This window comes from Scleropages formosus, chromosome 23, assembly GCF_900964775.1.
Source record: "Scleropages formosus chromosome 23, fSclFor1.1, whole genome shotgun sequence".
In the NCBI taxonomy this organism is placed as follows: domain Eukaryota; kingdom Metazoa; phylum Chordata; class Actinopteri; order Osteoglossiformes; family Osteoglossidae; genus Scleropages; species Scleropages formosus.
Window position 1 is genome coordinate 10,347,915 of NC_041828.1, and position 26,228 is coordinate 10,374,142.

Here is a 26,228-nt window from a genome sequence, read left to right on the forward strand (position 1 = left end):
GAACTGACACCCTGAGAGAAAATTGTTAAAATTAGTTGAAGAAGCCAAGGAGATTTTTACAAGTTGGGTCACACAGTGACACGGGAGGTAGTTGTGGTGCCTTCAGCTCCCACGTTGTGGGTTTCAGCACGGGTTCAAATTTGGCTCTGTTTGTGTGGAGGTTGCGTGTTCTTCCCATGTTCGCATGGGTTTTCTCCCACAGTCCAAACAGATGTGTTTCAGGTGAACTGGTGACTGTAAATTGCCCTCAGTGTGTGTGTGAGTGAATGAGTGTATGTGATATCCCTGCAACAGACTGATATCCCATGAAGGACGTACCCTTTCTCATCACCTATGCTTTCACCATAGGACCTAGACCACCTTAACCATAAAGGCAAGAAATTACTGACGGGTGGATGGATGGATGGATGGATGGATGGATGGAAGGATGGGTGGGTGGGGCAAGTGCATTGGTAAACCCTACATTTCTCCAAAGTGTACCTCTGTGAAGGCAGTGCTGTGGGTGTAAATGCATGGCTCTGTTCTTGGTTCCATATAAAATTCCATACTATTTGAAAGCAGTGTGTTCAGCACCTTGGAGAGGGAAATGTCTCTTGGTACCATAAACACCGTGGTAGTGAAATGTGGGCCTCTTTTGTGAGTCCTGTGAGGACGATGTACACAAAACAACATATTTAAAAAGAAAAAAAAAAACTACTGATACCCAGAAGCTCAGGATAAGTGACAGATTTTTTTTTTTTTTTTTTTAAATCAGAGCTAGTGGGAGAACATTACATGTTCTGATAGATGTCATGACTTGATTTATCTTTGTGAAGCTTAATTAACAACAGCTTGAATCAGGCTCTAACCCTATTTCAAGTGTTTATTATCACCTTTTATGTTAATTATTAGAAAGAAGCCAGAGGCCGGCGTCTTTCAGCAGCTCGGAAAGAACGTTTCAGGCATTAACAATACAACACTGTCCTTTTCCTTCAGCTATATCCTGTTTGTGTAGAGAAACACAGAATACATGTGAGTGCTTCTCATCCATTAAAGAGGAAATACGATATAGTCCTACGCTGCATGTTGTAATGATAGCGTACCTTATAGACTACCTGGCCAGACACTTAAAACCACGTAGAACTTAATTGTTCATTATTTGCTGAAGTTGCCTGAAGGTGGAGTTGGCTGAATTTCCCTTGGTGTGAGTAAAGGAGTGTGTCTCACGCAGGGAGTACCCTGCCCCTCGCCTTGTGCTTCCAGGATAGACTCCGCACCACCACGACCCTACGCCGAACAAGCAGTTTGTGATAGCGAACGAATCAATAAATGAATATTTCCGAACTTTCGTTCTTAACGTGTAATGTGAGGTTCTTTTTGCCAGCGTCCCCCCCCCCCGTGCAGTGTTATCGGCTGTTCTATAATACCAGTTTTGAAAGAAATGTGTTGAGGGATGAGCGCCTTCAGTCAGCCCGATTTCCCCGGGGGGTTCCCTGCTGTAGGATCCCAGAGCGCTGGGTCACGTTCGAGTCCCATGGCGGAAAACTGTCATTCCAAACACCGTGGCGATGATCCCCACCAACTGTCTCGGTGCTTTTAATTGCTTTCGGTCCTACAAACCGCTTTCCCATGGTGATAGTGTAATTATCATTAAAAAAAAACTGCGCAACACACCCTAGTTTAACAATGTCCTGCAGCCATGTGGAATCACTGACAGCCAAAAGAAATCTCTCTATAGAGAGCAGCGCTCTGCCGAAACTACAAAAGACTCATTAAATTATTGCTTTTAATGTTATATGATGTTCCCTTTCCTTCATGCTAATACCTAATAAATTAATAAATAGAATGAGCAGAATGAAGGTCTGACATTGACACACCTTTGAAATTTCAAATGTACCCTAGTAGTCTTTTGAAGCGTTAGCACAGTGGAGTGTTTAGTAAAATGTTAATTTTGCCTGTGCGAAAGTTGCAGTTATGTAGTGACTAATAATAACTCCTCTCCTCGAGTTACAGACGCCAGTGAGAGCATGGGAGCGCAGGCCGGCAAACAGAGACCAAGGCCACAGAGTTCTGAGAAGGTAACAATCAGCTGGAACGGGGTGAACTCGAAGCTTTCACTATGGCTGAAGTGGGAGGAGGCAAGCAGGGCTACCCTAATGAGGTTGCCCAAAATAGAGGATCAGCGGGGTGGGTTAACACTCGCAGCTCATTGGCCAGTGGACCGATGTGATTTATCCTCGCGATGGCAGGATTCTGACAAATTTCACAGCGAACTGCAGTTCCCTTGGTATTTCCAGTCCGCGTGAATTTCCACTCCAATTATATGAAAAACAAGGTGCTGAGCTGAGAAAACTAGCAAATTAACTAAAAAAAAACAGCTAAAATTTGTACAAAAGTGAACAATTATTATTACTATTATTATTATTGTTGTTGTTGTTGTTGCTTGCTTAATGTAAATTATTTATTGTATCATTGCATGAGAATCAGAGTACACAGCCGACTGATAGTATGCAGTTATTATTATTATTATTATTATTATTATTATTATTATTATTATTATTATAGCACAGTCTTCAGTCTTTGTATTCTGTGTTTCTGCAGGCTCAAGGCGTGAGGAATCAGAGCGCTGGCAGTTGTGAAGCGACAGAAGACAGCGGCACTTCTGGTATGGGGTTCTGTTGAAAATGAGAGTCAAATTCATGCAACACTCCTAGAAATATTGCAACACATTGTGTCAGCGACAAACCCAGAGCAGCTTGTTATGTTTGCGATAACGCTGCAGCCGAGCTGACTTTATTAAGGAGCCCTGTAGGGTTCCCACTTTGCCGCACTCACCTGTAGGTAAAGGTAGTAGAACGTGGGCGTTCTCATTGCAACCGTCAATCAGCGTTTCGGAGGAAAACGAAGGATTCACAGCGGAGTCTTCCTGTGAACTCCTTTCGAAAACCGTGGAGAAGCGAACTCCTTACACGGCCAGGTGTGTCTGCAGACCCGAGGAAGTTCATTTACCCCAAGAAATCAGCTCGCCTTGGATGGATCCCGCTCTCCGGCAGGTCCGGGGTTCAAGTCCCACCTGGGGTGCCTTACGATGGACCGGCGTCCCGTCCTGGGTGCGTCCCCTCCCCCTCCAGCCGTGCACCCTGTGTTGCCGGGTTAGGCTCCGGTTTGCCGCGACCCCGCTCGGGACAAGAGGTTTCAGCCAGCGTCTGTGTGTGTGTGTGTGTGTGTGTGAGATCAGCTCACCCACACTTTTTTACATCGGTGCAGTACCACGGTTTAACAGACGGGGGGGTCATTTCTCTGTACGGCTTTTCAATTGACTCCAAGTCCCCCCTGTGTTTCATTATGCAAATCAGGAGAGCAGTAATTCCACGGTGCTTGTGCAATGTAGGTACGCTGAGGGTATTGTGAGGTGCAGAGCAGCACAGAGATGCACATCTCTCTCATTGACTGTGACACACAGCGCTACGTCATGGCTTCCCACCGGCCCGGCGACGCAGGGCAAGACCAGACCCTTTGTGTTCTTTGAGCAGGCAAAGCAAAAAGTTTTCCTTTTCATCGCTCTGGGATAGTTCATCAGCCAGTTTATGTCCTCCTCATTTGTCACCCATGCGAGGTGCACTAAAATATAACTCCTGCTGCCATGAGGAATGGATTGGAGGAGTGTGACTGGAGCGGGTTGCCGCACACTCTGTGCTACAGTAACCCCGGCTTGCGAGATACGCGGTACCTGGAGGATTGGCGCTGCCGCAGGGAGCACACTGCTGTACCTCCCATCACACCCTTGTTTCATTCTCGGGCAAAAAAACACAACGGATAAAATGGCACAACATTCACACTGTGCGGTGTTCGCAAAGTTTTACAGGTGTCGCAGTGTGTGTTGTATCGTGATGTGTAAAGTCACACACTGCCTGTAGTGGGACACCTGTCACTACACTTCTTGGAGATCCACGTAAACAGCAAACTGACGTCTACAGCAGCTCGCCCTGAGCGGGACCCTATCCCGGAAACACACGGCACAAGGCCGAGGGGTGAGAGGACACACCCCGGACGGGACGCCAGTTCGCCGCAAGGCACCCCAAGCGGGACTCGAACCCCAGACCCCCCCTGGCAGCGAGCACCGACCAAACCCGCCGCACCATCGCACCCCCCTTTCCAGTAAACAAGTAGTGAAAAAAATCCTTTTAATATTTCATTATACTGAATAGTTCCAAAGTGTGAAAAAGCAAACACCTCACAAAAAAGATGCGTGACGTTTTATCAAAACTCCAAATAATTCATATAGCGTTACACTTTTAAGTGCTAAATATTCGGCTTATGAAACAAGTTGGTTAATGAGAAAATTAAATCAATTTATTGATGCAGGCTGTTCATTTTAGAATCGAGAGTAATGTCAGAAGAGGGGGTATGTTGACGCAGTGGGTTGGACCGGGTCCTGCTCTCCGGTGGGTCTGGGGTTCGAGCCCCGCTTGGGGTGCCTTGCGATGGACTGGCGTCCCGTCCTGGGTGTATCCCCCCCCCCCCGCCCAGCTTCACGCCCTGTGTTGCTGGGTTAGGCTCCGGCTCCTCGCGACCCCGTATGGGACAAGCGGTTCGGACAATGTGTGCGTGTGTAATGTCAGAAGAATTTTTTTTTTAAAAATTCCAAGAGAATTGCACACCTCAGGTTTTAATTCGAGGGTATCAGATGTTTTGACTGGTGCGAGTGAAAACAGGAACCTTGGAGAGCTCATCTGCATTCAGCAGAACTTTGCAGGAGATAAGCATTCTGCTCCGTGCCTCTGTCCCACCCACGCATGCTGCTGAGATAACACAGGGAGCCTTGAGCAAATGTTTGGTCCTTTCTTTGGCCATGCATAATAGGCAACGTGTGGGGAGGGAACAGATATCACACAAGGGCAGAGGTACTAATTATGAGCTTTTAAGAAGCCTTTGGTAACTTTGGTGTTGGGAAAGTGAAAAACGGCTAAGGCCCTTTGTCGCTGACAACATCTGAGCACATCGGAATCCCCAGGCGGTGTTACGATGGACTGTCACCTTTGCCTCCCCTGGGGACACGCTTGACAATCCTTGAAGTGCTGCAGCTCCTCCTTTTCCTTCTCTCTAATAACATTTGATGAGCAAGAAGACGAGTAACAATGACGCTGCCTTTGCTGCAAACCTAGTGAAAACAAGTCGGAAAACAGCTTTCATCCTTGGCTCCGTTCTTCGCCGGGACACCTTTGTCTTTTTTATCGCGCGCAAAAGTGCACGAGCCTCACGGGCTGAATATCAACAGAGTTTCGTTTTGGCCGAAGTCTATCTGATGTCCTACGGAGGAGCACGCATCACCTCCACGCCGTGACCGTTACCCTCATCGCACGAGTTCTCCCTGCACCTTTACAGTTTCCCGAGAACCAGTGAAAAAAGGTTTTATACTTCTAGGGTTCCTAGGAATTTATCCAAGCCCATCCCCAAACATGTGGTGCCATTTAAAAGCATAGAATGTCCTGTATAATGTGGTCCCAGCGCTACAGCGCGTACAGTTCGGGACGTGCGCTTAAAATTAATTGACCTCTAGAGCAAACAAAATTTCATGGCGGGGTCTCTATCAAAACTATTTTTTTAGGGTGAAGACACATAATAATGAAGTTTGAAAACTCTGCATAAGGAGCATACGATGATACGCTGTGGGCCCAAGGGGCACGTGGCCCATCTGGGGTTCTGCAGTTTGTTGGACTTCCTAAAGAGACACATTAATATCTACATTTACATTTACACCGAATGCACTTGATACGCCGTAAAAACCGCTCCTTCTTTTTCCCTGCACTTTGAAATTGGTGTGAATTAAAGCCTTAACTTAGAGTTGCTTCTGCAACATGACTGTCTGATCCAGCAGTGGGCTTAATTGTATATTATTATACCGTAAGGCACACCTCGACTAACATACTGTGTGTGTGCGTGCGTGCGTTTTAGTGAAATGTACCTTTAAGTTTACAAGGATGACTGAAGGGTCCGGCGCTGATGGCCCTCTCACTGTAGCTACCACTAGCTGGTACTGACCCTGATGCTGCCCCAGCATGCTGCCGCCCGCTGCCGCTCAAAAGCAGACATTGTTGAGAGGCGCATCCATCACAGCGGCAGTGTTCTCCGGATTGACACCATTGTTCTGGCTCTGCTCCGGTGGGGCCGTGCGCAGGAGCGCAGCGAGTTCGGCGGACGCGAGCCGAAGCAGGGAGCCGTCCGAACCAGGCCCCCCTGCAGCTCTCGCCTTCGATCCCATGCTTTGCTGCATCGGAGGTGTCGGGCTCAGGTCGGGTGCCGTACCCGGTTTACCTGAACGTTACCCTTCCCTTTCTTCGGCGCTGTTCTCCAGAGAGGCTGCCATTCCTCATTTAAATATTCGTCCCCTCCTCTCATGGATTGTCTAAAATCAATAACTGCACTCCGTATATTAAGACTCCTGATGCGATCTGACGAGTCACTCCCTCGGTGGAGCGATATCGCAGGACGGAACCTCAGCAGGGGAACATTTTTGAATCGGGGGACACCGCACGAAAGTAAAAGAAACATTCGTGTCCTGTAAAGGTGGTCGCTGCTGACTTCCACCCAGAGGATGATGCCTGGATTAGGAGGAACACGCGAGCGTCACCGTCATGCGCGTCAGCTAAGATAAAGAATTGAAAAGTCACCGCGAGCAAAGGGCGAAGCACGAATAACGGTCCGTTTATTTCAAAATGTGCGAAATGCTGCTTAAGGACATGCGGGCCCCGGGGAGCCGCTCTCCGACGGAAGCGCAACATTAAAGGCCGTGAAGTCGTCTGATGCTGTCCCAACTAGGGAGATGGTCTTACTGGGCTGGTTGTGGCACTGTGGTCCACCCCAACCGCAAGTCCCTCATGTTCAGGCCATTCGAGCTGGGAAAGTGGCCACCGCCTAACAGCCGCTGCTTCCTAGTGACTCATGCGCGGCGTCCTGGAGGTCCTCACATTACATCATTGCTGCTGTGCTCCTTCAGGGAAGAAGATCTAACAAGTCTTGAATGCGATGCAACTTCCAGGATCCAAAAGTCCTCGCCAGCTGCTTGTTACTCATTTCATTTTTCGCATGGGTCTAGTTTTACCCTGTCTGCTACACACCGTTTGGCACTTTGCTTAAAAATTTATATTTCTTATTTCTCAGGAAAAAGTGATTAAAAGGTTCTATTACTTGTGAAATTAAATTACCGCTAAAAGTCATGTTACAGTAACATCTGGATGTGTTTGTTTAGCTCTTGTCTTCAAAGTGACCAACGATGATAATTAGCTTGTATTGATCTGATGCCAAGCAGGGGGTGGTGGCGCAATGGGTTGGACCGGGTCCTGCTCTCCGGTGGGTCTGGGGGTCAAGTCCCGCTTGAGGTGCCTTGTGATGGACTGGCGTCCCATCCTGGGTGTGTCCCCTCCCCTTCCAGCCTTATGCCCTGAGTTGCTGGGTTAGGCTCCAGCTCCACATATGGGACAAGCAGTTTCAGATGGTGTGTGTGTGTGTGTGTGTGTGTGTGTGTGTGTGTGTGTGTGTGTGTGTGTGTGTGTGTGTGTGAGATCTGATACCTTTATTCAAGATGACTTACAGTGCTAAAGACATTACTCTGAACGCCCTTCAATTGCTCGCCCATCTATGCACTTGAGCGGTGTAACACACACACAGTCCCTCACGCTAAAGGCAACTTGGAGTCACCAATCCCCTGAAACATGTCTTTGGACTGCGAGGAGAAACCCACATGAACACAGGGAGAAGATGAAAAGTCTACACAGGCTGAGTGGGATTTGAACCCGCATGCAAATCCACAGGCCAGGAGTGCTGAGAAACCAGCGCTACCACCATCGTGGCAGCTTATACATTGAGAAGGAGCGCATTCCACACACAGGCTGAAGCCACTTGTCCCGAGCAGGGTCACGGTGAGCTGGAGCCTAACCCAACAACACAGGGCGTAAGGCTGGAGGGGGAGGGGACACACCCAGGACAGGATGGCAGTCCATTGCAAGGCATCCCAAGCAGGACTCGAACCCCAGACCTGCCAGAGAATGGGACCCGGCCAAACCCACCGCACCACCAGACCCCCTTTTGAACACATTACGCTGCTGCTTAAATAAAACTTTATTATGACATAACTGTCTGTTACATAACCGTTTTCCTCAAGGGTTAATCGTATCTCCACCTGTACTTACTGTAATATTTTTCTCTCGTTTCAGATATAGTTAGGACGTGTTTCAGTTACTGAAAAAATGCAGCAATTAAAAGAGATGGTGTGCTTCCTGTCCTTAAGATCTTTCCCACGTTCAGAAATACAGAAACCGCGCTTTCCATCTTTTCCGCCATTTCAGTCGGGTTCGTAAGAAAGTATATTTCAAAATGCTTCGAGGTAATGGCTACTGCCTGGAAAATGTGAGCATTTTAGCCCTCTGATCCGAAGGGCCCCGGTGCCCGTCCCTGTTTCGGAGACAGCCGGACACCCGCGGTCCCTGACTGGCAAATGACGCTTTTCACATCCCGGGTCCGGCGCTTCGCTTTTCCAGCGCTGTCGTGAAAAAGGCAGGTACCCCACGCGGAAGAACTGAAGCGCGAAAGTGGATTTGGCATAATGCAAATGTTATGCGAAGTCACAGGGAAACCCTTTCAAGAGAAAATTGGCCGAAACACGGCATTTTTCATATTTTCTCAAGCTGTCAAGAAGAAAAAACAGTGGAGTTTTCGAAAAGTGTGTTTTTCTTATATTTCTGACACGTTCGCTTAAAGTACTGTGCGTCCTTACCCCTCGATGGGCGGGGAGGGGGGTACTGGAAATACGATTCCATTTAACGTTAAGTTACTGGAACCATTCAGGTTAAGTACTGTGCTCAAGGGCACCGTGGTCAGATCCCGACCCCCCCAATACCTGCTGCCGTTTCTGTCTTTCATCAAGTGAATTTCAAAACCACCAAAATACCGCTGACCTATGTTCTCGTGGAGGAGGTTCCATAAGTCGGCCCTTCTACGATAACCGTAACGAAACGTTACGCTAAGAGACCCTCGGTTTGGTTTCCCTGCGACATCAGGACGGCTTCTCCGGACGGATGCGACATACTGATTTTGAAGCTGTCGGAGAGAAACACGGTACGTTTATGAGCTGTAACACGTACACGTTAAGAGTATTTCTTCACCTCTCGTCGCACGTTGCTGCATCCGAGTGCAATTTCTCTCTGGAGGTTGATATCGATCGATTGATTGATTGGATTAATTGGATTGATCAATAGGGGCGCACGGCGGCGCAGTGGGTTGGACAGGGTCCTCCTCTCGGGTGGGCCTGGGGTTCGAGTCCCGCTTGGGGTGCCTTGCGACGGACTGGCGTCCCGTCCTGGGTGTGTCCCCTCCCCCTCCGGCCTTCCGCCCTGTGTTACCGGGTAGGCTCCGGTTCCCCGCGACCCCGTATGGGACAAGCGGTTCGGAAGATGTGTGTGATTAATCAATAGTGTGATCGATAGGGAGGTGTGAGGATTGAAATGAAGGAGCAGGCGTGCCGTTTGCAACCTTGGCTCGTGTTTATGTGACATTTCTCTCCCACTTCCGAAGGCGCGTGGATAACTGGTGGGTTTTGCCTTCATCGTCGGATCAATCTCTGCGGCGGAGGGGCGTTCCCCGCGTTTCCGCACAGGTTCATTGATCCGAGCGGCACTTGGCCGGGAAGAGAAAAACCAAACACCTTCTCATTCGGTGTAAAAGCAGGGAGAACTGCCACGTGCACCGGCGGAATGCCGGACCTGTTTCCACGTCCATGTGCAGTTCGAGACGCCATCGCAGTGAGCGCACCGCCTCAGCTAAGCCTCGCTCCCCTTCGTAAGGGATCATCGCGAATAAAATAGAGACGTGGCAGAACAGAGGATTTCTGTGCTTTTACTCGGCCTGTGGGTGTCTCGGAGCTGTTCGGCCGTCTGAAGGCATTTTCAGCTGCCCGGTGGGCGTCTGGGTTCGAGGCCACATGCTTGTCGTGGCTGGAGAATGTTAGCCATGTTTGTGTCCCACCACCGTTCTCCATGGCTCCCATTGTTGAGCCGCTGAACCTCGGCGACCCACCCTTCCCCCCCTTGGCCGCGCGCTGAGTGTGTCGCCCGGACACGGGTTCGCGCACTGCGGTGCCCGCTCGCTGCGCGCTTCTTGCTCGGCCCGTTGCTGCCGGGCTCTACCAGATCACATTGTGAGGACACGGCGGCAAGAACAGACGCACATTCCTCCACGCTGCTCTGTTTATAACTCCTCCAAGTACCCTGGCAGGCTTGGCACCGTGTTCGCTCAGCGTAGGAAGCTCTGAGAAGCTGAACACAAAGAGTCGTGGTAGTCGCAAACCTCGGCTTTGGCTTAACGTGCAGACACGAGTAATATGAGCATAAACATCAACACCTATAGACACAGTATAATGGTAGTGTAACAGTCAAAGGTCATGGGTTCATGTCCCCCTCCAGCTGTGGTGCCCTTGATATAAATAAGTGGGTAAATCAATGTAAGTAGCTTAAGGTTTGAAGTCGCTTTGGAGAAAAGCGTCAGCCTAATGAAGTGTTTGCCAAAAAGTATAAATGCAAATTCGCAGGAGGGGCCGTGCCGCGGTATCCTTGAGCAAGGTACTTAGCCAGCACACACAGTCTGAAACCAGTTGTCCCAAGCAGGGTTGCAGCAAACCCGGCAAAACAGGGCGTAGGGCTGGAGGGGGAGGAGACACACCCAGGACGGGACGCCAGTCCATTGCAAGGCACCCCAAGCGGGACTCGAACCCCAAACCCGCCAGAGAGTGCCACCGCGCCCCCGGTAAAATATTCAGCTGTATAAATTCTCAAGTCACTCTAAGAATATATAACAAAATAATACTGCACAAATAAGGAGGCTGGATTGAGTGGTTTAAAAATTTAGGCCTAGAAGACAAAAACTTGCTGAAGTAATCTGTTGACACGTGCAATTCGATTTCGTAACCGTGTTGCCTGCCAAAGTCTTTGACCGTGTATTTGCATTAATTGCTTTGCCATCTAACACTTTCCGAAGTAGAGTAATTGAAAGCAGCAGGACGCAGAGTTACTAAAGGAACAAAGCAGTAAAAGGCGCATTCGGGATGAGAACATCCTCCCAACCAAGGCTGCCTGTATGATGTAATGATGTTCCGATTATATACGTGTCTCTGAGATAATTGCTAAATGTTGCTTTCGGATGCCGGTATTGTGACAGCCTTTCATCCCGGAGATGAGCTGTGCAGAAGAAAGACCCTGCAACTTGGGTCTGTGGGAAAAGGAAAAACAAAGACCGTTCTCTTTCCAACTGCAGTGTTCTTTGTATGTTTGTGAGGGGTTTTGAAACCCACCATCGCCCCAGCATCACCCGAGCCCAACCTGCTCGTTACGTAGAGGAAAACGAGACGGCGATTGGCCCTGCGAAACACATCTTTGGGAAAGGTCTTACAAGGGTTCGCAATCGTAACATACTGCTGCAGCCATTAACCTAGCACGAGGAACTTGCAAGATGAGTTGGGCTTTGCTGTATGTTGAGTTGTCTCACATCATTCATCTGGTTGACTCTTTTCTCCAAAGCACTTACATTGCATTTACATTTATTCATTTAGCGGACGCTTTTGTCCAAAGCGACGTACATCTCAGCAAAAGTACAATTTATGCATTACATTAAGAGGAGGAGACATAGCTGCAGACATGTGACTCAAGTGAACCTAGTTTACTGCCTACCACTTGCTGCGCCGAGGTTCATCGTTCGAGTACGTGCATAAAACACAGCATGGACGAATCCTGATACCCTCCTACCAATTTTTTTTTAAATAATATTATAAGATACACAAGCAAACAAAACAATGCCAGAGTAGTGGCTGAATAAAGGCTTTATCTGGTGATGCTCATGAGGTTACGGTGCATGAACATTTACACCATACATGAGCTGGAGAGATCTTGGGCGAAATGTGTCTGGAAAAGGTGAGTTTTCAGACTCTTCTTGAACGTAGAGAGAATTGCAGCAGTCCTGAGTGAGAGGGGAAGGTCGTTCCACCACAACGGAGCCAGAACCGAGAACCTCCACGCTTTACCGTTCGTGCGCGGGACCACCAAGCGAGTGGAAATAGACGAGCGAAGGGGTCTAGCGGTTGATCAAGACCTGTAAATAGCTGGGAGCAGTTCTATTGATGCATTTGTAGACAATAAACAGGGTCTTGATGTACAATTATTTAGTGTAGCAGTTTCATGTAAATACTTTGCTCAAGGGTACTACAGCTAGAGGCGGGATTCAAACCTACAACCTTTGTATCTAAAGGCAGCAGGTGTAATCACTGCGCTACTAGCAGCTCCAGCTTCTAGTCCCTGTGGATGAATGTAGCGAGTTTACAGTAGTGCTTCAGAGTTTGTTCGACTATCTCCAGCTGACATCGGGAAGGCTGTCAGGACGGAGAGTCAGATGGCTAAACGAGTTTTTAGTTTCATAAAGTATAAGGACGAGTGTCTTGACCCATGGAAATATTTTTATGCTTATTTTGGCTTTTTCTCATGTTGAAACATGCAGGTTTGCTTTTAAAGGAATGTCTCACCTTTCTAAGCACAACATCACTGATGAAGTTCCACCTTGAAAAGTCCTATCGCGACTTAGTGTTTTGCTCTTACCGGTCAAGTGTGTAAGAACGTGGTATTCTGTTTAATGCAGAGCTGTACGTAATGTCAAGGTGAATAAAATGACTCTCTTAGCGTCCCTCGATCAATCTGTATTCATCCATTTAGCTGAATAAGACAGGGCAAGGGCCCTTCTCATAGGCACTTCAGCAGTAGGTGGGATATGAACCCGCAACCTTTGGATCCAGATTTAGTAGCGCGCAGCCTGCTGCACCGCCTTGCCCCTCGGTTCAGGTGATGCACAGAATGCAACTCTCATCCAGTCCTTGTGTTTTCTTTCACAATGCAGAGTTCGGCGTAAAGGTTAAAGACGCATACCTCGAGCTCCGAACCTGCTTTTTCAGCCCTCGGTGAAGCCCTGCTGTAGAACCCTAGACCGGTGCACACAGCCTGAGCTGTGCAGTACAGTAGCTTGGAAATGCACCATGGTGTGAAGGGATGCAACACTGACTCTGTTATACCCATCACACATGACATGCGTCGATGAGTATTCCTTCTAGACGAGGTACTGACGATGTGAACACTCTCTAAACGTGTGCGGTCATGAGACAGGAGATGGACAGTAGAAAAATAACGATAGATGGTGGTTCCAGTGCTTGTTATCCCTGTTATCCCACCCTTTGTCTAGTTTACTATTGCGTATCTGATTAATTCTTGTACAGGAAAATCTTTAGGCAGAGGTGCCAAATGCAGCGATGTCATTCTGTCGGCCTCACTCGACAAAGCATATGCAACGTCGAGCAACTGTACGCACAGTAAGTTCAAGTGCGTTCGTTCACATGATGCTGGCAGCTCTGGATCTGAGCATCTCCACGGCAGGATGAAGGCGCGGGGATTGATTTCCACAGAGGCTCAGCAATTAGATCCCCGCTGTGAGCCGAAGGATCGTTTGGAAACCGTCCAGCGCACGAAGATGTGCCCTTAATTTTTGTTTTCAGGTATTTGATGTATTTCAGCAGCGCGAGTCAGTTTCTCGCATCCCTTTTCGCAGATATTCCTCCTTTCTGCCCTCTCCTTCCCCACCGCGTTATAATTTACTCATTTGTAAGGCGTCAATCAATAATTTGAAGCGCGTGCATTTTATTAATATCTGCCGGCGCCTGAGCTTGTGCCGTAACGATGGATTCCGTTTGATCCCGGGTGTTTTTCCCAGCGCCTTCGCAGCCAGCACGTTCGCTCTCGCTGCTTCTGTCAAAACCGCCGGGCGCGTCCTCGCTTTTTATTTCGACGCCGCACTCGCCGAGGTTATCCACACCGCACGCTTTTCCTCGCTTCAGTATAAATTAGAGCGCGAAAAACAAAGGACGACTGTTAAGGATGTCAGCACGCAGATGCCTTTGTTGTTGTGCTGTTCAGCACCCGGCACAGCGTCGGCATTGTTCCGCGGTCGGGGTTACAGCTCTACACGCAACGCCTTCAGGCCGAAATACCTACATCTCCATTTCTAATTGTTTGCGTGCTGAGGTGTCATTGTACGCGCTGTCGAAGAACCGTTCCCTTCCCTGCGGTACTGTGGGCTGATGCTTGCTGTGAAACACTATCCAGTGTTTGCTGAGTCTGGGTGTTAATTTTTTAAGAATGTCCAAGCCCATCTGTCCATCGTCCCTGACCGCTTGTCCAGTGCAGGGCTGCGGTGGTTCCAGGGGCCGATGCGAGATTTCGAAATAACGCTTTAAAAGCGGGCGGACGTGTTGCACCGCGTCCCCCAGGTGTCGCTTGGCTCTCCTAAGACGTGTCCGTGGCCTGTTTTCGGGTGAACGCGTACGGGAGCGTACGCCAAGGAGCACCCCGACTGCTAAATGGCCCAGCGAATCGATCGCATATTATGCATCTTTCAATTCTTATGTCACAGTGCCTTTCATCTGTTTTCCTGTTTTTTCGAGCGAAAAGCTAATACAAGAGGACAGTTTTAACAGTTGTGTCATTGTGCAAGACGTGGTTTGGCAGCGGGACCTGGTCCATAGACAGCCCTTGTTATTCGCAGGCCCGGGAGAGGCAGATGTGAAGCGGAACAATGAGATGTCCTCGGAGGAGACAACAGTGACTGACTCCACGGGCGCAGCGGGTCCAAAGAGTGCCTGGCCCCGTGCCAGCACAGCTGACCCCGGCGCCGCCCGCCCCCACTTGGTCCGCCTCTTCTCCCGAGATGCCCCGGGCCGCGAGGACAACACCTTCAAAGACCACCCCTCCGTATCGGATGAGCTGCACACCATCGAGGAGCGCGGCGGGACGGGATCGGAGGGCGGCCCGGATTGTACGGAGCGCGAGGCAGATTGAAGTTCTTACCCCGGTTCTCAGGGTAGAGAGACAGAGGCGTGCCGGAAAGCTCACCCAACACCCGACATGGCAACTGCGAGCACCTCAGGGCAGAGCCCCTTCGGACTGGGCAGGAGGAGAAGGAGCCCAGGTCTGTTGGACCAAATTGGCAGGTTCTTTGGAGGAGACAAAAGGAGGAAGGGAAAGGTGAGCGGCACACGGGTTCGGCAGGGAAATGCTTGCATCTGTCTCGACTTGCATCCTTCGCCGTCACGCGGCGCAGTACGTTTTTCACAGCGCAAAATACGCGTGTAAGCTCTAGATTGTGGCCGGTGCACATTTTCACCGTGGTCTTTGCATGATGTCGTTGGGTGTTTTGCACCGGCGGGTTATCGCTACAAGTCACCGTAGGGCGTCCGAAAGCCGGACCGCGGCAGCAGACACTTAATGGCGTGAGGAATACAAATGGATACTTTTTCCGGTTCTTCATCAAAATATTTCCCGTTCATATCACCCAGCATTTTGCCTCTAAATAAAAAATATTGCGACGCTGCTTCATCTTTTAATTGGCTGTATGATGAACAATTCTAGTCTCAAGTTAATAGCTGCAATTGCCGCTTTGTTTTGCCTTGAACCATTTGTTGTGTTTGTATGCTTTCTATTCATATGCTTATTTTACATTATTTGATGAGAACCGCAAATAAATATTGATAGCGTGACATTTTTCCTGTTAATACGCGTTTTATTTCGCGCACGCTTCCTGGGCTTTCTTATGTCTACACTCAGTGACTTTAACTGGCCTGCTGTTCCAGCTGAAATTCTGAGTTTAGAAAAATTTTGATTTCCTTTTCTTTCCCACAAGTATCATATTAAGCACCGTGGACAATGGGAGTAGACTGGAGCATAACATATGTGTGGTGTAATACCACAAAACGCTCGTGGCTTGCGCCTTGCACAGGGTGCGGACTTGCCTCAAATACACTTTAAACCTGTAAATTCAGGTATATTTTTAACGGGTTACCGGTGATCCATTCAGTATGAGCAAGGCAGTGATTTAGCAGTTAAATATTTTGCCGTGTGGATTTAAGGAAATGGACGGAGGAAGTGAGAAAGAAAGAGCTGTTTTTACACAAGCGGAGAGTTTCGATGTCTCCGTGCCTCTTTACCCCCGTCGCCGGCTCGTGAAAAAGAGTTGGGGAACATGTTCAGTGACGTTGGTCTGTTCCGAACAACTTGGATCGCCTGGAACCATTTTGAGCAGAAGCGGTGTCGCAAGTGAATAATTTGTGAGTTATTAATCTGAGTCGTTCATCTGAAGCACCTTTATGATTATTTTCAATAGAAATTATTACCTGGAAAGACCAGTAATATCCACAACGGGCTTTCTTTTTGTGTTACGTACTAATATTTACAATTTCTCTTGCATTTTGAGAATGATTCTCTTGTCCTGATAGTGATTCATCTTAATAAATGGTTTGAAAATCACTTGTAAATGATTTTGCTTGACATTTTAATGAATGTCAACAATTTAATTTATACATTCTTTCAGATTGTAATTCACTTTCTTGCGTACCACTTTTTATTCTAGGAATGTTGGCTTTTTTGCAGACAGACATGATTAGTTTGTAATAGACATTTTCACTTGATTTTATACATGTTATACCTGATAACATGGAAATTAAGATGTAAAGCAAACAATGATGTCAATTATGATTGTTTCAACAGGAGAAAAAAATAACAAAGACTAAGCATTGCAAACAATTTTGTACTTAAGGAGCCTTAGATACCAAATGTGTGTTTAGTTTGGGAGTTTTACTCGGTAGGAAAGACTTGAGATTTTTTTTTTTTTTTTAATAAATTTCATACATACAAAGGAAGGGCATAATCCGGTTCATTAAAATGACTGTTTGTGAACATTAGCGTATATTTAGAAATAGCAATTTTGAAATGTTTTTTCAGCAACATCCAAACACCTTTCAGTGTAAATAATGGTATTTTCACTAACATGCCTTTAATTCCTCAGTACTGACCAGGAATCATTGAAGCAAAGTTTAGTGATGGTAGTGCAGTCTCAAAATTAAAAATCCCAAAATTCTGTTGTTCTGATTACATTAAATGAATTTTCAGTAGTAGTTTTTTTCTTATTTGTACAAATTTAAATACTAACAATGATACATTTCATTTGGATTGTTACAATAGCCAGGCAATGTCATTTTTGGTTGCAGAATAACTATTATTGAAGAAAATTAAATATCTGCTTGATTTAAAAAAAAAAAAACAGGTTCACGTCTCAGTTTCTTTTTGTCTTCCTTGAGTTGATATTTAAATGAATCCGCTGCTTTGTTTTTGCCCGGAGCTATTGATTTTTGTATCACCTTGAAATTTTAACGAGTAAACATTTCAATTAACCTTTTACACTGTTGTTTTCCTACAGCGCATCATTGCCATAATGAGCAGTATTGATCTAACGATGATTCAATCTATTAAGGTTTCATTAAAACTAAATCTGTTTAATGCAGAATTATGTATATTCTAGTACTGGAGCTGTATAAATTTGAATTCAACTGGCTTATTTCCATGTCCTTGACTTGAATGTCATCGATACTAGAAAGGCGTACTGCTCCCCAAATATTTAACCCTTAAACACCAGGAGCTCTGATCCTTCCTGCACTACAGGTATATCAGGGCCTTTCCTGTTAACACAAGCTGTACCTGGATGGACGAGTCTGCGAATTAGATTTATATTATGCTAAATAAAGTATCATGAGATACCGTTTTCCCTCCCAAATGAAATGCAAAAACATTTTTTTTCTTTTGATTAATCAGATCCCCTATCTCATAACGACAGTTCATGTTGGGAATCAGTCGGTAGATGTTGGTACATATTCACAGTAAATAACATTAATACATATTTGATGGTGTCTTCCATGATACTCTTTCGAAGCCTTTAAAAAGATATATTTTATTCAGTGCTAAAGGTGTGTTTCCATGTTTAAGTTCATTTAAGAATGATCTTGAGCCCTTTGACTTAGTTTTCTTGTTTTTTGGTGAGCAGTTTGCAATCGAAAGTTTTTCCTCTACACACTCTAAACTATCTCATAAGATTACAGGAAACATCACAGGTGACATTTTATTTGTTTAAATGGTACGAAATGTTATTACTTACAATAAGTGGCACATCTATGACAAGTAAGTCCCAAAACTGTTGGATGCTGTATGGAATTATATGCATTATTTAAAAACCTGTCTAAACTTCTCTAGATCCATTCAGATACTATAGAAAGACCTGTAGAGGACTTACACAGGGAGGGTTTGAGAGCCCCAGAGATGCTAGATGTTTTTAAGCTGCAATATTTAAAACTTAATACAAACTAAAGGTAGGTCAGAAGTCAGGAGTATATGGATTCATGAAAAATTATTTACATTTAGCTGATACTTTTCTCTACACACACAGATTTTCTGAACCGCTTGTCCCAGTCGGGGACGCGGGGAGCCAGAGCCTAACCTGGCAACACAGGGCGTAAGGCCGGAGGGGGAGGGGACACACCCAGGACGGGACGCCAGTCCCTCGCAAGGCACCCCAAGCGGGACTCGAACCCCAGACCCACTAGAGAGCAGGATCTAGTCCAACCCACTGTGCCACCGCACCCCCCTACTTTTCTCCATAAAGATGTATAATGTTACATCATCAAATTTTTTGTAGCTGGGCTATTTTTACTGGAACAATTGATGGGAACTACCCTGATGAGAGGTACCACCCCTGGTGGGTGGGATTTAAACCAGTGAACTTTGGGTCCAAAGACAGCTGCTCCAAGCGCTACACGACCAGCCACCGCCTTCATAGCCTAATGCTACCTCCTGCTCTTTGCTGTCGTTTTAAATACGTTCCAATTTGGGCAATGACTTCCTAATTAGACAAGGACCTGCGCTACAAACTGCACACATTTGTTACGGGAATGAAATCAGGGTGTGTTAGGGGACATGGCAACGAGCGTGGGGAAATGACACTCCTAACACAGAAGGTCAGGTTCGCAGCTCTGGGGTGATACTATTTGGTCTCAGTTCTCATAGTTCTGGTAATACCAAGATGACCAAAGCAAACAAATACACTGAAACCAGCCTAAAGCCTAAATAAATAAATATATGTAAAGCCAGATCTTATTGGAGATTAGTTGAATGTGGCCCCTCATGGTACCAGCCAAGCCCATTTGAGTTTTAGTTTAGAAAGCCTTCAAAGGTAATCTTTCTACATATAGATAGATAGATAGATAGATAGATAGATAGATAGATCCCACAAGGGAAATTATTATTAATATGCATATATTTAAACCAATAAGGACAAATTTTTCAATGATCAATAATACCATTTTTTTTCTACCAAAAGTGAGATGTGAGGGGAAAAAAAAAATCAGTTTATTTCTTAACATGTAAAAACAGTGTGAAAAATTAATAATATAGGTTATTACACTATTTTAGAGATATTTTTTTCAAGATAGGATCTTGAGCAATGCGTGACAGTGTTTAAGTTGATCATACCGTCTAGTCCAACCAGCTTCAGAGCGTGAGGGACACTGAGTTTTTAGCAAGCCGAAAACTGTGCCTTTCTCCCATTAATGCACACCTCTGTTTTTGCTCTCAGGGGTCTTTCCGGGCCCACCTGTCCGCCTCCCCACAGAGGCCCCTGCATGCCTCCACTCGCCGACGTGGAGATGACAATGCCGTGGTGCACTTCTTCAAAAGCATTGTGAGCGCTCTGCACCTTCGTAACTCTTCTTCGAGCAACGTGGCGGGACGTAACTAGGCAGAGTGTTCATCTTCTCCTCCATACACACCATCGGTCATCATTATATCTACATTTATTTACTTATCAGACGCTTTTCTCCAAAGCGACTTCCAATGAACTCTACGTAGTGTTACCAGCCCACACACCTTATTCACCGTGGTGACTTACACTGCTAGATACACTACTTACAATGGGTCACTCATCCATACATCAGCGGAACACACTCTCTCTGTCACACACACTATGGAGGAACCTGAACAACTTTGGAGTGTGGGAGGAAACCAGAGCACCCAGAGGAAACCCACGCAGACACGAGGGGAACATGCAAACTCCACACAGACTGAGCGGGGAATCGAACCCACGTCTTGTTGCACCACTACCTGCTGTGCCTCCATGCCGCTGCAATCAGCAGTCACCGGTTTAGATTTTGTGTAAATGGAAGTTTGAGAGCAACAATGTAAGTGCCCATTAATAGTAGAAGAAAGTGGGAGAGCACAGCTAAGACAGGCGGGTGGCCCAGTGGTTTACACTAAATTATGGGTGGAATATGATTTGCAAAAACAAATCAATCTAGGTTTGTAATGGCAAGCTTTCTATACTCCGTTCATATGTGGAGCGATCCCAATGAATACTTCTGGAACTGAAATAACACCGATACACCAGGTAATGTGGTTTGTTTTTCCCCACAGGTCTCCCCCCCTCGTCCTAAATCCAGGGTGAGTCCCATCAATAATTTGTTATACAAACTGCCTTTTCTTTGCAGAGAGGAGGGGAAACAATCTTGCTGCTCACTTAATATGATAAACTACAGCCTAAAACCTTTTTGGGTGCAGCAAGAAATCCTTCATCGAAACTTCTCTTAAAGTCACTTTCCTTCCATCTAGTGCTCGTTTCCCCTAAATGAACCCCCCCCCCCCCCCCCAGGTGCAGTCATCAATTAGGGGGATGAAGGGGAGCAAAAGTTTTTATTCCTATATTAAAGTTTTTTTTTATCTATACTCATCGTCTGAGTGTCCATTGAGCTTATTGAGGACCTTCAGAGTTTAATACTGTTTTGTGCAAAAAAAAATGCAGAAGGATGAATTGCAACTCTCCCGCATGGTGGAATAGATATAAAATCAATGTTTGATGTTCAGTTGCTCCCTCGTGACCCAATCTCTGTCTTTCTTGTCTCCAGTGGAGGGGACTGTCTGCCAAATTAGGCTGGGTAGGTAACGAACAAGATCAACAGCCTAAATTAACCAGCGATTAAACCATCTCCGTATCAGTCGAAGAGTCATACTACTTCATTTCCATTTGCGTTTGTCTGGCTGCGCTCTGAGAAGTTGTTCTCTTTCCCCTATTAACTTTCTCGCTAATAGTTTGCGCTTCATTTACACTGACTTACAATAATCACTGTCCCAAACGGATGCTACTCAAAGACCAAGTGCTTAGAATGAAATCCACTGCTTTCTTCAAGCCCTTCTTTGAACTAACTCTTATTAAATATAAATGTTGTATGGCTTTATTCTATTTTAAAGTACTCATTGTACCCTGATAAAATCTGTATTTTTTTTTTTTATCCAAAGATGCTTCTAGATCCTGGACAGATTTCTGTTGCACTCCTATGTGGAGCTGGACTTATTCTTCCCCATGGACACGTGTCATTGTTTAAACACGTCCAAGAAAATCGCATTCACATCATATCCAGTTTTATTTTTCTCTTGCAGTTCTAAGCGTTTCCTTGTACGTGTGTATGTCACTGGTATCAGAATGTAGTTTGTCCATCCCAACTTTACTTGTGTTAGTGTATTCATTGGTGAAAATAATCCAATGTGTTTATTTCAATTTCAAGAAATTATGGAAGTTTCCCTCCCCCCACACAAACAATCCCCATGGAGAGACAATCAGCTATTTTGGCATATTGAACATGATATTTACAGCTGGTATAAATTAATATTTAACTGTGGAAAACCATTAATTATTGACCTAATGGCTCACAAACAGTGTTGATCCCTCATTTCTGACTTGAAATTTAAAATAAAATTAAATGTAGTTTAGGCACTGAAATCGGCTTGTGATCCTTAAAACATATTGCAGTACTTTTATGCTTAAATACTTGTTTTTCTGGCATTTGATCCAGAGTGACTCACTGGTCCTGGATGACTTTGAGACATCTGGACTTTTTCTCACCCACACCCGGTAAAGAACCTCGAGGGAACTGACATAATGTCCACAAACCCTTGTCCCTCCTTCCATATCCCAGGACTCTAACGTCGCCTTTATTCCGTCTGCCGCACTGCGGTCAGAATATATTAACCTCGTGGCTTTGGGTGAATAATCTCTTCGTTGTCCCCCTTCCTGCGAACGCGCGCATATTTCCAGAGAGCTGCCGCAGTTTAAACGAGCGGACAGCGTGTCGTTTGCCTCTGCGTTCAGTCACAGAATAACGCGCGCCACGGTTTACCATGCCATGTTACTCTTATTTTTCATCATTTCATAACCTTTTGCCAACTTTCTCATCTTCCGTCAGCTGATTATTGTGATCATTATTATTATAATGTCATTTAGATGGGTGTCTGTCTCAATCGGCAACAGCACGTACAGAGCGTCACACTTCGGTACTGTGAATTACTTCAAAGCTTCTTATATACGGTATCTTCCTTGGTAAAGCAGCTGAACCACGGCGCTTGCCCTTCTCTTCCAAAGGCAGCAAACAGAATTGCTTTGCGTTCTTTTCTTCCCCCCCCACAGAACTTCTTTTAGCTGCTCGCGCATTAAAATCCCTCACAATCGAAGGGCGGCGGCGTCGTCGAGTCGCCGCTCGCTGCGGATTCTACCGCGCTTTTGCCTTCCTCCGCCGTGGGTCAGCCAGGTCCCCGCTCTCCACTCGCTATGGCGACCGACTGACTGACTGGGCCTTTTCCTTCCAGGGGGACCGCAGGTCCTCGCCGGCTCGCTTCTACGAGGTCGCGAAGTCTCCCCAAAAAGGGCGCCGGGGAGAGGGCCAGGGAACGCTCTCCAAAATCTTCAAACTGGTAAACCGAGTGGCCTCCCGCGCTCTCCTCTCCTGCAGCTCACACCCTGACAATCAGCCTGCGCGGCGCGGCGCGGCGCGGCGAGACTCGGCAGCTTCCCGCCCCCTGCCGTGTCGTTTCCACCTTCGTTTCTTACTGCTTACTCTCTCTCTCCCTCTTGCTTCCTCTCTCTCTCCCCGCACCGCAGTGATGATATCCGTGTTATCATCAGTGATCAGTAAGTGATCGGTGACGTCCATACGCTCATCCATGGGAAGCGCCTACACATGCCCTCCTGAAACCCAGTTGCTCATGATTTTGTCCACTCAGAGGACGTATGTTTTTTAACCATGTCTCCCAATACAAGCTGCGATCGCGAGTCCTAATGCAGCTTATAGAGGACATGATTCTATGCGTTTAAACTATACCACATATTCGGGGGGTGGGGCTTGCAAAACATCCTAGAAATTCTAGAAATATATGATGGAAAAATTCCTTTTTCGCTTGGTCTCAGGAGGATATGCAACATCTCACTGGCCCAGACTGCATAATAACACGCATCAGAATTTAATCCGGGAGGATTTTCTAGCTCTCCTGTGCATGACTGCTGCGTTAAGGTGGCAGTTAAAGTGGTTATAGTCATACATTTCATTTTTATCATTTTCTTACGCGCTCCTTAGGGGTGACTAAGCAGACCTGCTGTGGTTTTGGACGGCTTCAGTCTATCATAACGAAATATATTTTACTGAGCTTGCCTCATCGATGTGCTGTGGCGAGTTTCGGCGAGCGGTGAAGAAAAAAAAATCAGGGTAAATATGAAAACAGCATTAATTAATTATTACAGTGAATGACAATGTGCTTTCGCAAAGTCTTTGCTCAGTCTTCCAGCTCTTTTGGATGATTTAGGATGCAGCGCATCGCAGACATTTACACATCCGGAGTCAACGCTGCTCTCTTCTTCATACTGTTTTAAAATGTCTGTGGCTTTTCACTTGATCATCTTTTAACCTCTGACAATATTTAATGGACATAATTCTTCATTTAATGCCCCACTCTCATACTTAATCAAAAAGTTACCAAGTAAAATAATCCTGCTAACTTTCTTGTAAAATATTAAAAATATTTCTAGTAAGTTATACCATACTATGCATAACAAATTTCAAGTTTTTTTTTTCTTTTTTTTAGCGATGTATAAAAATGATTTACTTATATAAGAAAGTGTTTTTTTTTTTTTTTTTAAATTGGGTTGTTTCAGAATATGAAAGACTATTGTAAAATACTTTTCACACACATACACTGCCTGAGCCGCTTGTCCCATACGGGGTCGCGGGGAGCCGGAGCCTAGCCCGGCAACGCAGGGCGTGGGGGGGACACCCAGGACGGGACGCCAGTCCATTGCAAGGCACCCCAAGCGGGACTCGAACCCCCGACCCACCGGAGAGCAGGATCCGGTCCATCCCACTGTGCCACCGCACCCCCCAAATACTTCTCAGTTCAATTCAACTTGAATCTTCTTTGCATGGACTTTTCCTGAGGGAAAATAATTTCTACATATTTGTTGAATTTAGCTCAGTTTATCGAAACATCCGTATTTTACCTGGTAATACAGAGACAATAAAATATATGGATGTTCTAAAACACTAAAAGAGAGGTATATAAATTCTGGAGCCTTGACCGACATACCAATCAGGACAACATGCAGTTTTGCAGTTTGTGACACAAGTTTCCACGCATTGATCCTCCGCCAGTCAGATAGTCATTATCTTTCAAGAAAATGGCATCGCTGACCTGTAACGTTTCAGAAATGTTGCAAGGGATTGTACAGGAGAACAATCCAGAAGACTGCTGCGACCTGAAACTTTTCTCCATGTTTTGTCCCAGGGGGGGCGCCGATCTCGTTCACCTTCCAAACGCTGAAATCCCTCCTTCTGATCCCTTCTCAACCAAAACAGAGGTTGATACGAATGAAGAGGAACGAAATGAAGAAGAAAAAGAACAAAATAAATCTACTTGAGAGACTCACACCTTGGCCTGGTAATAATGCACTAAAACCAACTTGCCTTGTCACATAGATAGACAGCAATATTTGTAATGTTTTTCCTGGTATAAAATTTACCTGCAGCCATTGTCTCTGAGAACCGGTGGTGGAAGTCTTAGAAGGTCTCCTCAGAAGCTCAGCTTTGAGAGATTTTTCTTTCCATTTTTCCCTCTTGTGGCTGTGACGTGTCGAATGCTAAGAATCGTTCTTGTCCTGTGGCGTCTTCCTTATTCTTCTACTTGCAAGTATTTCCAGCGTAACACATTCTGGCTCGTTTCTCGAAGACCCATCCATGTGTAACTTGTCCATTCGTCAAAAAAAGGAGTCTTCTTTTGTGAAAAGCGAACTTCTGCTTAACAATAATGTCAGCAAAGGTACAGTATCTTGCCCGGGGTGTGTTATGATTTTAGAGTAGGGTGTTGGGCCTGTGAAACTTAAAATTGGGCATCCACAACAGCTGTAAACTCAATTCGATTTTTCAGCAAACAATGTAGCAGTATTATTGCAAGTAATGTATTGACATGTTTATCCATTTAAATCTAATTCATTAACTGTTATTATTTGTGGTGTTGTTTTTAATGAAGCAGAGAAACTCGAAGCCCTTCTGAAATGCACTGTTTTTTACTGTTGAAATGTTGAATTGCCAAAACAGCCATATTTGTCAGGAGCGTTGTAGCTTGACAACTGATTGATCAGTCCTTTATAGCTTTTTATTCCCATGTGATCCTTGTTTACACTTGCTTCCTATTTACAACTTTTAAAAAAAAGATTTTTTTTGAAACAATAAGACTTGCCAAAACATTGTGCTATGACCATACAGTTTTTATACACCTGCTTTGTGTTTCCTTAACTATTTCAAACCAAAATGTTTTTTGTAGCTGCTTTTGTATCTAAAAATGTGTTAAATGATAGATTGCGATTCAGGGAAAAAGGGTTAGTGGAAAGTTGTTGAGAGTCATGAGGAAATGGGCCAAAAGAAGGATGAGATACATGTTTTGCCGCACTGTGATTGCAGTTTGTTTCTCCAGAAAGTTCTACAGTGCTGTATGATTGAAACGAGCTTGAGCAACATGCCGTGTACCCAACCCCTTCATCACGTGTGTGTATGATTCCCTTGCATGAATGTAAATTAAAGACCCTGATTATCAATATGCCTGTCTGAAATGACTTGCCTCTTAACTCTAAATAAAAAGAAACACTTTAAAATTAAGTGTTTTTGATATCTTAAGATTTTTTTCTTTTAAGTCTAAGCAACCACTGAGATAACAAATGACTGAACACGTGATCGATTATAGTCATTTTCACTACTTCACAGCTCTTCCACTTCAAAAACTGTCCAGAAAATCCCAAAGAACTGCATTAAAAACCACACACTTTCATCTGAGACACTTACTATGACTGAGAATTGGATAAAAAGCATGAGAACAACTTTGATCCAGTGTATCTGCCCCTATACCTAAACACCCGCATAATGTTATCAAGTGTAATAAGAGGACACATTAAATGAGATGGCCAGAAAAGCATTTTCACAACAA

The 26,228-nt window shown here is 45.7% G+C and overlaps 2 protein-coding genes across 2 annotated transcripts in view; both read left to right on the forward strand.

The window, feature by feature from the left end:
- LOC108933292 (myelin basic protein-like) overlaps window positions 1-14,912 on the forward strand; it is a 25,324-nt gene extending 10,412 nt beyond the window's left edge. Inside the window, exons 2-4 of the mRNA XM_029248192.1 lie at window positions 1,993-2,057; window positions 2,581-2,644; window positions 14,605-14,912. Coding sequence (XP_029104025.1) covers window positions 2,007-2,057; window positions 2,581-2,644; window positions 14,605-14,897 — 408 coding nt within the window. The 5' untranslated portion in view covers window positions 1,993-2,006 and the 3' untranslated portion in view covers window positions 14,898-14,912. The remainder of the gene's footprint in view (window positions 1-1,992; window positions 2,058-2,580; window positions 2,645-14,604) is intronic.
- Window positions 14,815-25,844, forward strand: mbpa (myelin basic protein a). The gene is made up of 6 exons (XM_018750318.2): window positions 14,815-15,083; window positions 19,516-19,620; window positions 20,349-20,375; window positions 20,837-20,866; window positions 22,572-22,676; window positions 24,537-25,844. Exons 1-6 carry the CDS (start codon window positions 14,964-14,966, stop codon window positions 24,570-24,572), a joined length of 423 nt encoding a protein of 140 aa, XP_018605834.1. The 5' UTR covers window positions 14,815-14,963; the 3' UTR covers window positions 24,573-25,844.
- The last annotated feature ends 384 nt before the right edge of the window (window positions 25,845-26,228 follow it).